Source organism: Lissotriton vulgaris, chromosome 5, assembly GCF_964263255.1.
Source record: "Lissotriton vulgaris chromosome 5, aLisVul1.2, whole genome shotgun sequence".
In the NCBI taxonomy this organism is placed as follows: domain Eukaryota; kingdom Metazoa; phylum Chordata; class Amphibia; order Caudata; family Salamandridae; genus Lissotriton; species Lissotriton vulgaris.
The window spans coordinates 1,251,409,344-1,251,422,773 of NC_141693.1; the positions used below are offsets into that span (position 1 = coordinate 1,251,409,344).

The 13,430-nt window shown below is 44.4% G+C and overlaps 1 protein-coding gene across 1 annotated transcript in view; it reads left to right on the top strand.

Moving 5' to 3' along the window:
* The window catches only part of STK38 (serine/threonine kinase 38), a 395,034-nt gene that overhangs the window by 127,549 nt on the left and 254,055 nt on the right, over positions 1-13,430 (top strand). The window contains exon 6 of the mRNA XM_086923099.1: positions 10,134-10,288. Coding sequence (XP_086779225.1) covers positions 10,134-10,288 — 155 coding nt within the window. The remainder of the gene's footprint in view (positions 1-10,133; positions 10,289-13,430) is intronic.

Sequence of the window (13,430 nt, forward strand, 5' to 3'; positions counted from 1 at the left end):
TGTAAATCCAGTACTTGTATAGAGCACAAATCACCACCAAAGGGTTATCTCAGCGCTGGGGGCCGTTGGGAAGATTAAGCGAGCTATTGCCCAGAGTCACATGGTGCTGGGCAGACCCCTGCTGCTGGAGCCAGGGATCGAACCGTGATCTCCAGCGTCAGTAGCCCTGGCTGTAGTGCCACAGCTCCCCGGGGGCCTAGGTGCCACAGCTCCACATGGCCACAAGCCTACTATTTAATATCTATGTATCTATGTATTATTTAATAATAAACCTCACCGAAATCTGAACCTTTTGCAGAAGCCACTCCAAGGCTGACCTGGTCTGTATGTTCCGCGTGAAATCTGATGCCATTAGTTGTCTGGAGGTGCATGTTGCAGCTTCTTTATGTGATTGTCACCACATTTGTGCCTGTGATCTACTCCATGGGCCTGATTATGCAGATTTACATGGACCGCAATCAGCTCAACCTCTAGTGAACGAGCAAAGCATTTCCAACTTCCTATACCACATTTATTTTATTTATTTATTTATGGGTTTCTATAGCGCTGGAATCGACTCCAACCGGAGTATCTCTGCGCTGTGATACCAAATAGAGTTTAAATATATATGCAGATGAGGGGCAGGAGCTAGATTTTATCAGAGAACAGCAGAGTTTTTAGTTGCTTCCTGAATTTTAAATGGTCTGTGCAGAGCCTAAGGGCCAGAGGAAGTTTGTTCCACAGTGTGGGCCCTGCAACAGATAAAGCTTTCCCTCCGTGTCTGGCTTTTTTTACACGAGGCACTGCCAACAGAAAATTTTCAGTAGATCTCAAAGATCTGGAGGGAGTGTAGGGGATAAATTTCTGCTCCAGGTATGTGGGGCCATGTCCGTTTAAGCATTTATGGATAATGCAACATATCTTAAACTTGGCTCTTTGTCGAATACTCAACCAGTGTAGTTTCTGTAGTAGAGGCTTTGATGCTGTTCTGGGGGGGGCGTTTAGGACAAGGCGAGCTGCCGTATTCTGGACCACCTGGAGCCTATCCAGAACTCCTTCATTAGCAGAGAGGAGCAGTCCGTTACAGTAGTCGATACGACTCAATATAAGGGCTTGCACCAGAGTTTTTCTGAAGGAATCCGGTAGCAGGGGAAAAATTCTGCGCATCATGCTGATGGTGTGGAAGCATGAGCCAGCTACCATGTTGCTGTGCTGTTTGAGGGAAAGGTCGTGGTCAAGGCGCACGTTGTCTAATGAATTTACGAGAACTTCATATGCATTAATCAAGCCAAACTGAAACCTGTATACTAGTCCTGCGTTACCTCTCGTCCGCCTTAGACACGGTTAATCATGGCAAAAGAGGCTAGTGACCATCGGGCACAGACCTTCACCGGTTCAAATCCTTTCTAGAAAACAGAACGCAAAGGTTTATGGTTAATAAAAATCTTTCTCTCTCATCCCCAAATCCACTAGGAGTACCTCAAGGCTAGACTCTATCCCCTGCGCTATTCAACCTCTAAGTCGAACTCCTAACTGAACTATTACAGCAGATGCATATCTCCTACCAGATGTACGTGGACGCAGAGCGCTAGAATCTTAAACTAAATAGTTTGATAAAAGTTGCCACTCTAGATTTATTTTAATCAGGTGGGAACCATCTCATTAAAGTCACATTTTAGACTACCCAACCTGTTTTAATCTTACCTTCTTCACACTACATATACACTAGCCTAGGCACCTCACCCACACCTCACCAAATGGCAAGGAACAAAAGATCTCCGCCAAAGAGCCCCATTATTGGGTGCACATCCATCGGGTACTGCAGCGCCGACCCGACGAGGAGCAGACCCAATGATGAAGCATGACACCTACCTAGCTGGCTGGCTGTGTGAGTGCCCTAGTTCCGAAAGGAAGAATTTCCCTTCCTATGTCTCCCCAGAACACCACCTTGTCCCGAAGGGTATTGAACACTCCCTATCTCTCTGTTCTCACCCTGAGGAACTGCATACCCACTCTGTTTCGTATCATTTGGGCAAGTATGCTGGACCTGACTAAAAGCCTTATTAATCCCCCTTTTTGATAAAAGGACTGGTATAGCACACAATAGGTATTCGACATTAAACAGATGAACGCAGTGCTAATTAGGTCTAATAAAGAGTAAGCCTTAGTTTGCTTTAGATAACTATGTATAGTGATCCACAACGGCCCCTCACAAACGCTGGGGATGCCTGGTTTCACCTTGGAGACTCCCAGGAGGGACTATCTCACAGGGAAAGCCAGGGCGGGTTCCCCAGCGGTCTATAGCGCTACGAGGCCTGCGGTGCGGGTAGAAGTGCGCTTTATAAGACACACACAATTTATAAGACACACACAATTTACTGTGCGTCACCCATAAAACCAGGATTGCAACACAGATTTGTAGTTACAAAGCATTGCAATATTGTGATTTACTGCAAATGGTATGACAAACGCTACAAGGCCCAGAAAGATTTTTATTTATTTAATTATTGGAACTGAAAAGTGTTGTCCCAGTTCAGAGCCATTATTTATTATTATTATCACAGAATGTGTTACAATGTGAGGAAAATGACCAGTATTCATGGTCTCGGGTTTGAGATATTCATCTACTTTTGAAAGTTCAGTCTGCAATCCTTTGCATGCTGGTACTTGATGTTCTAGTGCTTGAATCTCACTTCTGATAAAGTACAATCTAAGCTCTGAGGAGAGAACACATGATTGATGAACCTCGCATGAGACAAGTTGCCCTAGATCAAGTATTGATCTCTGCAACGGGGAAATTTAAACTGCACTCACTAGGAGGACGATGAAAAACCAAAGCACGTTCTAGCACAATCCACACATGATAGCTTGTGATCGCTGCATAATGTGTATACCTGACTGTGGCCAGAGATTTGCCTAGAACAAGTTGGTCCAGTAGGGGACACTCATACCAGTATTAAAGAATATCCACGTAACAAACCAGTACATACAGAATATGTAAATCAAACCTTTACATTTTCAGTTAATCTCCAGAAAATTAGGCATGGATACATCCCTTTAAGACCAATGTGTCAGGACTAGGACGTAGCAAACATGGACTTTAAATTAAGTAAACTACCCTAAACAAACAGTACCAAGCCCAGAATGGCAAGAATATTAGGGCGATCTTTACTAATCCCCAAGCCCAGACCTAAAATTGTGAATAGGTGCCCAGGCCTGATTTTTCATTACACCCGGATAGTTTCAGTCCTTTGTTCATAATGGCAAAGTAAGTACTCAAGAAAATATTTCTTTCTTGAAAGAATACCCAAAGATGATTAAGATTTTAAAGTGAAAAAACACTGATATGTAAATGTATTTATCAGATGTAATCCAGTGGAAGCACTTCCTGGAAGGCGGCGTGATACAGCAAATAGCATGAGGTGAGAAGCAATACTATCTAGGGGGAGCAAAACGTATCTAAGGGCAGCGAAAGAGTTCTTTATGTATATTTTACAGATACAATACGACTTGCAGACTCTTGTGTTGTCAAGCCAGGCCCAAAAATGAGGTAGTCAAACAAGGTGCCTGCAGAAATCACGACAATTAGTATGAATTTGTGTAATGTTCTGCTGCAGGCTAAACTTAATTTTGTATAGGCCAATAGGTGCATTTTTAAAGCACAGCATCCAAAAAACGGTTTCAGGGCGCTAGTAAGTACTAAGCCAATAGGAACATGAAGTAAAGAAGTGGCCTAAAAGGAACCTCGGGATCTAGAGTAACCAGGAAAACAGCTGGTAGCCAACCCAGCAGCTTGATCCAAAACCTGCCGAGCCTAGCCAAGGCATGTGAGGAGTTAGAAGCTGTTCATTAACCTAGCAGTAAGAGGATGCAGACACCATGGCGGAGCAGCTCCACATCACAGTACATTTGGACTCCTGTGCTTTCATCCTCCAGTGCACTGAATTCTGGTACTTGCAATCCAATTAAACTTCAACCAAGGGAGCCATTCCCTCAATGCAAGTATGGGGTTCTTGTGACAGGAACGCCCACTGCTAGATCGTCTGGTGCTTGTTCGAGATTGACAATCACCTAAATCCTGATTAACATTACTTGCCATCCCCGACCTTCACCTCTGCCCTCTGTTCGCAAAAAATATTTTCACAAGGGGCCTCAAAACCTGGAAATTATCCAGGCCTACTAACTACCTCTAATCCAGGGATAACTGGATTCTTCAAATTGCATTCCAGGTCACTCAGTGAGAAAAAAATCAACTACAAATTAAAAGAAGAAACACAGTTTAATTTATAATAAAATAAACAACATGCACGAAAACACATATAAACTCGGTTATCACTATACCCGAAATCAACAGAAAAGCCAAAATGTGAGTATTTTTGGTACAAAGCTAAAGCATCAAATAATATATCCAAAACGGATTGGATTACAAATTCAGACAACACATATCTTTTTTGATTCCCAGAATAGCGCTGGAGAAACCCAGTTCTGAACTACGAAAGTTAAATAAAGTTTGCTGATTAATTCTAGAAACAAAACGGAAGGTGGATTCAAGCGCACTTTTTTACACAAACTCACAGGATTTCACTGCAACCATTGAAACTCCAGCAGAAAATTAATTAGAGGATCGAAGAAACTAGCCTAGCTGCAGTTGATGACAAATCTAGAGCCAGAGTACGTGACTACTGACCCCTTTACACACAGGCCCAAACAAAGCCACCCCAAAAACAGCCAAAGAATGAAAAAGAGCACAACATTTTACTGGTTTCTTTAGCTGAAAACAACCAGAGGAGAGCCCCATCACCCTTACTGCCAGAAAAACAACAAGCGCTGAAAGACCATCGCTGCCCGCAAGCATCTGCAGCGTTTACCTTACGGGAGCGAGCCTCGGCGGGGGCGATAATTGATGGCGCAGCTGCTCGCTCCTGCAAGGCAAACGCCGCACATGCACGAGGGCCCATTGGAAACAGTGAAGAACATGCACAAGTTTTCGCAAAAGCCCGGAGGGTTCTCATGGGGTCCCTCCTAAGCAGCGCTTGCGCGCTGCATAGGCGAGACCTAACAAATGTGGTGGTATCAGCAAAAAAAAGGTTGTGCCAGAAGGTGCCCTAGTACCTATTTGGGACTTTGGGTCCCTGTACGTAAGCCCTATTTTGGTGTTTGGTGCTTGGTGTGGCTTCAAGCAGGTAAGAAAGCTCATCGGGTTAAACACTCGCTGCTGAGAACTGTGTAAAAGTGGGGGCTAGGTGGTCCAAACATTGTTCTAAAGATGTTCCAGACAATTATTTTGATTAGAGAGTAATCGTAGCATTTTAAGAGCTCTGTATGATGAGCACTGGAGAAAAGTGAAAAATAAAAAATCCTTCTGTGTGAATGAACCTCGGTATTCTTGTGTAAGATGTGTAACTTTTAAAGTCAAACATTTCCATAACTGTTCTGTCTTCAGACAGTAAACAACAAGGTACTCTATGTCTACCTTCTGTCCTGTTGATGCTTGTACCTTGATACTGCAGATGCAGCACTTTGCAATCACTATATGGTTACAGGCAGCAGAAAACCACAGCTTTATTGCATTTTTGTTAGCTACTGTTTGTTGCAGGTACTCCATGCTCAGTTGAACTCACTTGTGTGTCCACGTGCTTCTATGCCATTTCTGTCCCTAATAGTCCCCAACACTTTGCAACTGTATCCTGAAAATGTTTAATATTTCAGAGAACTTCCATTTCAATAAAAGCAAATAAGACTTATGTGCTTAGTAGGTGCATTAAAATGTTATACACGAACATACATTGAGCATGAATGTACTCACAACCAGGAAGAGTAAATACCAAACTGTCTATTAGGAGAAGCATGGAAGAAATGGGCAGGGCTTGAGAGGGGAAGAAAAAACCTCACCTTCCCCTTCCCTTTCCTTTGTCCAGCCTTTCACATTGTCTACTTCTTGTCATATAGATACGTTAGTGCTTACAACCTCTAACAAGGGAGAGTCATGTAGATTCCAGCATGTATTTTTACTTTTTACTTTTCTATCAAGACTGTCATAAAAGGGAAACTTCCAGGAATGAGAAGCTAGTTGGAGGGAATAGGATGTGATTTCAGTAAAGAGCAATCTGAGAGGCAAGGAAGGAGAGGGGAACTGGTGGCTGCACTACAGGGAAACCAGGAGATTGGTTGAGGAGCTTTCAAGATTCAGGATGAAATGAAGGAGAAATAGGGAGACTGGACTGGGAGCAAAAGGAAGCAAAAGAGAGCGATTAGATTAAGATGAAAAAAGAGGAGAAAAACGTTAGGTTGGCAGACGGCTGATACAGCAACGTGATCATTTGTGCTATGGTGGACCTTTGATCTATCTCATCTTTGTCTCAGTGGTTCAGCTGCTGCAGGACAGACAGCAGTGGCTTAGAGCTAAACAGCTAGTAAGGCATGGCAGGATGTGGCAGTGCAACGCTTAGCAAAGACAAGAATCAGTTGTAATGACCAATTATTCTTATACATGAAGATACCATCACTAGAAAGCGAGATGAATACCGCACAGGAGGCAACAGCTGAATATAAACACAAACCAAGATGAAAGAGGATGACACGAGATGAAAGGTAAACTTCACGAGGCAAGGGGCTTCATACAAAGCACAAAGCTCACATCAGGCCACCTCTGTTGCACAACTCATGAAGCACACAGGGGAAACACATAACTAGAAGGATCTTTCACTGGCAGCAGTATTACAGCCTCCACCCATTTCCTCATTCACACCTTTGTAGGTCTCCACCTGCGTAGGCTGTGCTTGCGCAGTCTCGCCGTCGAGATCTTATGTTTCTTAGTGTGGGGGCTTGAACCCTCCCCTCTTCTCCATTGGCTGCCTTCCTAAACAGAGGCCAGCCATTGGAGGAGAGGGCTGTCTGTCCGTTTAAGCCCCATCTTTTTGGGATTCGGGGGTTGTTGTTTCATGTTCTTTCTCTCCTTTTCCCATTGGCTGGAATATTACATTCCAGCCAATGGGAAGAGGAGAGAAAGAAAAGCACGCCCACGAATCAGAAAATAAGGCTGCGTTCCTCCGAGGCATTCCTGTTTCACCCCGGAGAAACATGGTGGTGTGCTTGGCGTGGTCCGCTTTGCTGCCGGAGCTCGCTTTGCTGCCATCTAATGAAGGTAAGTATCTGCCCTCTAGTGATGCTTGTTTATAGACCTTGGTGGTCTCACATAACGTTTTTTCTTTCTTGCCGTCACTGAGATTATATATTTGAGTATGTTATTTTCCACCTTTTGACCCGTTCGGTAATTTATTGTCATCCCCACCAGATTATTTCCACGAAGGCATGTTTTTTTGGTTTAACTTTACTCCTAAAATGGTGCCACAGCCTGCTTCTACTTTCCCTAGTAGTTTGAGTAGTGATTGGTTCTGGACTGAGCCGCACCCCCTAGCAGTCCGCCATCTATTTCCATTGCACTCTGCGCTCGCCTGAGTGAGCTGCCCATTACTAACTGTAGCCCGACCAATAAATAACAGGGGTACATTGCTAGCCTATATTCTCCTGCCCTGGATATTCTACCGAGACAGACGTTGTCACTTCCCCTGAAGCTCGGGATGCTTGATTGTGGCCGCCATTCCTGGAGGAGAACCCGGTATTCCTCTTGGTTTTTTGGACCGGCCTTGCATGCCTAATCTGGTCGGATGTTCCCCAACGCTGAAATGGTAGGGCGACCTTGTGTTAATGAGGTAAGATCTGTAGCCTTACGCTCCTTCCACCTCACCTTGTCCTCTGTTCACTGCTTGTGCGTGCTTTTCTTGACTGTGTTCCCTGCTTGTGCGCGATTTTCTTGCCTCTGTTCCCTGCTTGTGAGCGTTTTTTCTTGCCTCTTTTCCCTGGGGCGTTACTGGGCAGAGATGGGCGTGTGGCTGACCTAGATTGAGGGATGTCTGTCTCTGTGTGTGTGTGTGTGTGTGTGTGTGTGTGTGTGTGTGTGTGTGTGTGTGTGGCTCTGTGTGTTTGTGGCTCTGTGTGTGTGTGTGGCTCTGTGTGTGTGTGTGGCTCTGTGTGTGTGTGTGGCTCTCTGTGTGTGTGTGTGTGGCTCTCTGTGTGTGTGTGTGTGTGTGTGGCTGTGTGTGTGTGTGTGGCTCTGTGTGTGTGTGTGTGTGTGGCTCTGTGTGTGTGTGGCTCTGTGTGTGTGTGTGGCTCTGTCTCTGTGTGTGTGTGGCTCTGTGTGTGTGGCTCTGTCTGCGTGTGTGGGTGTGGCTCTGTCTGTGTGTGTGTGTGTGCCTCTGTCTGTGTGTGTGTGTGTGTGTGGCTCTGACTGTGTGTGGCTCTGTGTGTGTGTGGCTCTGTGTGTGTGTGGCTCTGTGTGTGTGTGTTGGGCTCTGTGTGTGTAGCTTTTTTTGTAGATGGGTCTGTGAGGGTGGCTCTGTGTGTAGGTGGCTCTGTGTGGGTGGCTCTGTATGTGTGTGTGGTTGCTTTGTGTGGGTGCAAATGCAATAGGTCTCGCATTTGCAAGAGATTAAGCTATTGGCCTTGTAAATGACAATGCCATTTTATATATATGTTTTAAAAACAAAAACATAAATAAAAATGTCATGAGCAATGCCAATAGTTTAACTTTAACAATGCCGAGACCATTGCATTGTAAATGCTTGTTATTATATTAAGTGAGAGTGTTGTGTATTGCATTTCACTCAATTATTTCCCGGTTTTCACAGTGGGGTTAGTTGGGGAAGGCTTACTTGTCAAATCCTGTGATGATTAGGAAAAGGTGGACCACTGCCGTTGATGAACATCTGCACACACGCAGGTATGTAGCCCACAGTGCCCAAGGCAGTGGCTTCTGCAGTGTCACTGGCCTACACTGGATATTAACTAACACTCCTATGACACTGGAGGGCTGTAAAAAGAGAAGCGCTAAGTCATGACATAACGTGCAGGAAGCTGAAAATACTTCCTGGCTTTCAGATCCTGGCTTGGATCGACAGTTGGGCAACCGAGAGATCGAACCTCAAGTAACCTGTGCTTCTAATCTTTTTGGAGAAAATGGCCGGATGTTAGGTGAGTTGGTGCCCAAATGCAGAAACCGCAGCTATTCTCCGCAACACTTCATGCTTTAGCTTGGCACACCACTGCACTATGTTTAGAGCCCATTGCCAAACCTCATACACCTCACCCAACACCTCCAATATAGATCAGTTTGCAAATAACATGCTTTTCAACCTTGCACTCCAAAAGGGCATCCCTGATGCAAATCAGAACACTTCACGACCATAGAGTGTGGAAAACATTATAAACACTACAGTACTTAATCTTGCCTTCTTCCCTGCATTTGTGTCTTGGTCACTAGGGGGAATAGAGCGATCCGCACCAGTTTCCTACCTGCCTACTGTAAACATCCTTTGGTGCCATTTGAGCTGTTCTGCCATCTTCTAAGCTTCTTTCCTTGTGGATTACTCTTTATACTTGTAAAATGTAAATGTGTGTGTCTTGTAAAGCGCACTGCTAACCGGAGGCGTCCTGGCGCTATAGACTGCTGGGGAACCAGTCCTGGCTTTCCCTGTGTGATGTTCCCTCCTGGGTATCTCCAAGGTGAAACCAGGCCTCCCCGGCGTTTGTGGGGGGCCGTTGTGGAGATGAGGCAAGCTAATGCCCAGAGTTGCCGAGTGTGATCCCTGGTTAGAGTAGGCACAGAGGCGAGAATTATCGAGTCCGCTGACCCTGGTTCACGACCCTGCTGAGTCGGGAATTGAACCCTGGTCCCGGGCCGTCCTCTGCTTCCGGGTCTGCCGCCTCTAACCAGTGAGCCACACCACTCCACTGCATCATTATATTGTTATTGCAAGTCCATGGTTTTAGTCTATTGATTGTTATGTGGAAGAAATTGAGTATTTATAACTCTGTTTGATACTGTTTCTTTAAATTGTAAGCTTGAAGAATTGTGCAATTTTGTATTTCATATTTTGGAATAACTTCCTGTTGTGTAGTTATCAAAATGTGCATGTGTATAATTTCGTTCTTTCACGTAAAGTAAAATGTAAATAAAATATAAAACTGTACTTTTCCTGGCACACTAATGTAAATAAAATTATTCTTTGTGATTGCTTCTGTTTCCTCATAGACTTCATTAGGACTGCTGTTGCAAGGATTTTTGAATAATTATTTTGGTATACGTATGATTTCAGGTGATATGATGACTCTTTTAATGAAGAAAGACACACTTAGTGAAGAAGAAACACAGTTTTATGTTGCAGAGACAGTCCTTGCAATTGACTCCATTCATCAATTGGGATTTATACACCGAGATATTAAACCAGATAACCTTCTTCTGGACAGCAAGGTACATTCTTAAAAATCATTCAGTGGTGTTGGTGCTTTTAAGTGGTGTTAGCTTATTATTGAGAAACCACATGTTTAAATGTATTGACTATACACACCATCTTATAGAGTACGCTTGTATCACCACAATTTTTTTTTCTTGTAACCTAAAAAGATCAACTAGCCTTAATGAAAAGCTTAACACTCAGAATTTACATACTGAAATGTCATACCTGTTTTCTATTGCCCCGAATCATAGGCCTGTACTTCTTATTCCATCCAGTTGTTTGCCCGCCAATTCACTAGCAAGCTGACTTTTTCAGACTTGTCTGCATCTTTGTATTGGCATTAGTATGCTTGACATTCTTATCTGTAGGGGCAAAAAACTTTTTTTTTCCACATGGGATTCAAAAAGGTTGGCCATGTTTTTCGATTTTTGACTTGCCAACTCTTCATAGCATCGCAGGCTAGGATAAACTGAAATGATAGATAAGAGCTGCCTAATTTAAAAGCAAGCTCTTCCTGTTTAATCCATGACCCCTCCCTTTCGTTGTCTGACTGCCAATGAACAGTTTGCTGAAAATAGTGAGCACAGGCATGCCGATCTTGTTGTTATTAAGACGTGTTTTTAAAAACACAAACCATTTTTCAGGATACTAGGTGCTTTATTTATTTATTTTGTATATTAACCCGTTAACCGCGGCGGTAATTCCGCCGCGGTGCAGGCGTTTCCGTGCGCTGGTGGGGCCGCGTCGGCCATTGGCCGACGGCAGCACTGGGGAGGTAGTGCTGCCGTCGGCCAATGGCCAACGGCAGCAATTAAAGGGTTAAAATCTGAATTGCATTTTATGCTACAAACAATGCCTTCAAGTTAAAGCCCCTTCGTTTTTCTTAGACTCTTGCCCTGCTCGCCACCCTGTAGTACTTGTAGCGACATGCGCATCTGTTCGACTCGCATTACAATGGAAACAATGGCACTTCTAAAACTTCCGCTGTATATACCTGTTTCTGTCCTTCTGTTTCTGACTAATGAAAGCCTCACTGAATTGCACATAACCTTCATGTTTTCTTCAGACAAACAGGATGAATTAATTTATTTTGTTTGTATATTATATACGATGCGTTGGCTATCCAGTGTTGCGGTATGTTTCATAGATTCACATGCTTGAATCATTTCCCATCGTCGAGATGGGAGTCCCACGGTAAAATGATCATGCAGTGTTTAATAAATTTAATAGGCTATAATGGCCCTATGCCATCTTATCAGTAGCCTATCTATGTCCATTGAAAAAAAAGGATCTATTGTTGTAACACAGCCAATCCGCTGTCAGCACCCTCTAGAACACTCCTAGTTGAGGCAGATTCCCTCAGATGTTCACCGGGCTTTGTATCGTAGGGAGTCTCCCTGAGTGCTTCTCCATATTTTCTCAGCTTCTATAATTTCTTCAATCTGGACATCATGTCTGATAAGAGGGGTCTTTTCCGCCTATGTAAGACCTGTGGCAAGAATAGAGTTCATGTGGATAATCCACATAAAGAGTGCATTTATTGCCTTCAGCCAAAGCATGAGTTGAGAGAATGGACGATCTGCCTCACCTTTTCATCTAAAACCCTCAAGGACAGAGAGGGAAGGTTGCTGCTGTTGCTTCGAACCACTAAGCACCAGAGCATTTCATCTGATGAGGAGAGTGAGAAGTCCTCCACATCTCATAAAAGGGACAGATCTAAGAACAGTTCCTCAGGAGAAGGTAAAGGACTCCCAAGAGCTCGAAAAAAAGGAATAGAGCTAAGCATTCCTCAGAACCTGCGTTGTCTCCGCCCTCTACACCGCCTATAAAGGAAGATCATCTCCTAAGAGCCTCCTGTTCCGATCCTGTGAGGCGAAACTCTCATAAGAAACCATCATTGACGACGTTTACTCAACATTGTTGGCTTCATCGTCGAAAGCAACTGTGATGACTATTGCAATCTTGGCTCCTGTGTCATCTACAAAGGTCTCGCTTTCCAAAGGTGAAAGCTCCATCATTGTCAAATACCTTCAACCCCCTCCCGTCGACAAAGGTTCCGTTGGCAAAGACAGACTCGCTGACGAGTGTCCCGTCAACGGCGACCACATCATTTGAACTTCCGTTATCGACAAGGGCACTGTTGACGAGGGCACCGTCAACGATGACTCAGTCAGCAAAATGGAATTTTTCCTGCCAGTTACGTCTGCACCGTCGAGGGTTGCTCAGATTATCAGGGTGACCATGCCAGAATTCGGTAAAGTTTCTCCTTTAATCCTGTCGCATCTATTGGAGGGCTACGTTGATGAGGATGACAATGGTCTTTGTGCTGTAGCTTACAGCTCATCGGAGCTGCATATGAAATGTCAGGATGACGAGGATGAAGACTACCATGATAAGCCGCAATGTTATCAGCAGGGCTAAATGACTCCACGTCATCAATAACATTTGTATGGTTATCAGCTAGACCCATGTCCCAGAGAAATGGTTGATCTGCCACCATCTCTCATACAGGACTTGCGACTATGCTAGCGGATTACAGGCAGAGTTTTCCATTGCAGAAGGATCAGCCCGACCGGCCGGTACCTCAGTTAGATCCACCAGTTCCACTAGTCATTCAGCTGCAAACCACACCTGACCCTGGCATAGGGGTACGTCTTCTTCAGATAAAGAAAGAGAGGAGGGTGAGTTGCCAGACCCAATCATTGCTCCAGATCTTTGGGAGGATTTTTAAATTAAAACATACTTTATTGATTTTACACAGTGCCACGTCAGGTGCATATGTGAGAATGATCGATACATAGACGATTCAGCAGGTAAACATAAACATCGTTATGCATACAAATTACGTTCAGAACAGTATGTCGACCCTTATAAAGGCATTAGTATTTTGCCATCAACATGCTACTATGAATCTATTACAGGCCGGTTGTCCATCAATATCAGTATAAAACTCTAAACAACACCTGTCATCCCTCTCCCCTTCCTCTCATCTGGCTCACCCCCAATCAGGCTATTACAGACCCGAAGCACAAACTCATCGCCCATGTTTTCCCCATTGGGGTCCCACTCAGTAGGGTGCATTCCCCTTCATCCTTGGGAGGGTTATGTCATACCAACACCCTCCCCTCCTCCGCACCTGCCATTAGACTCTCCTCC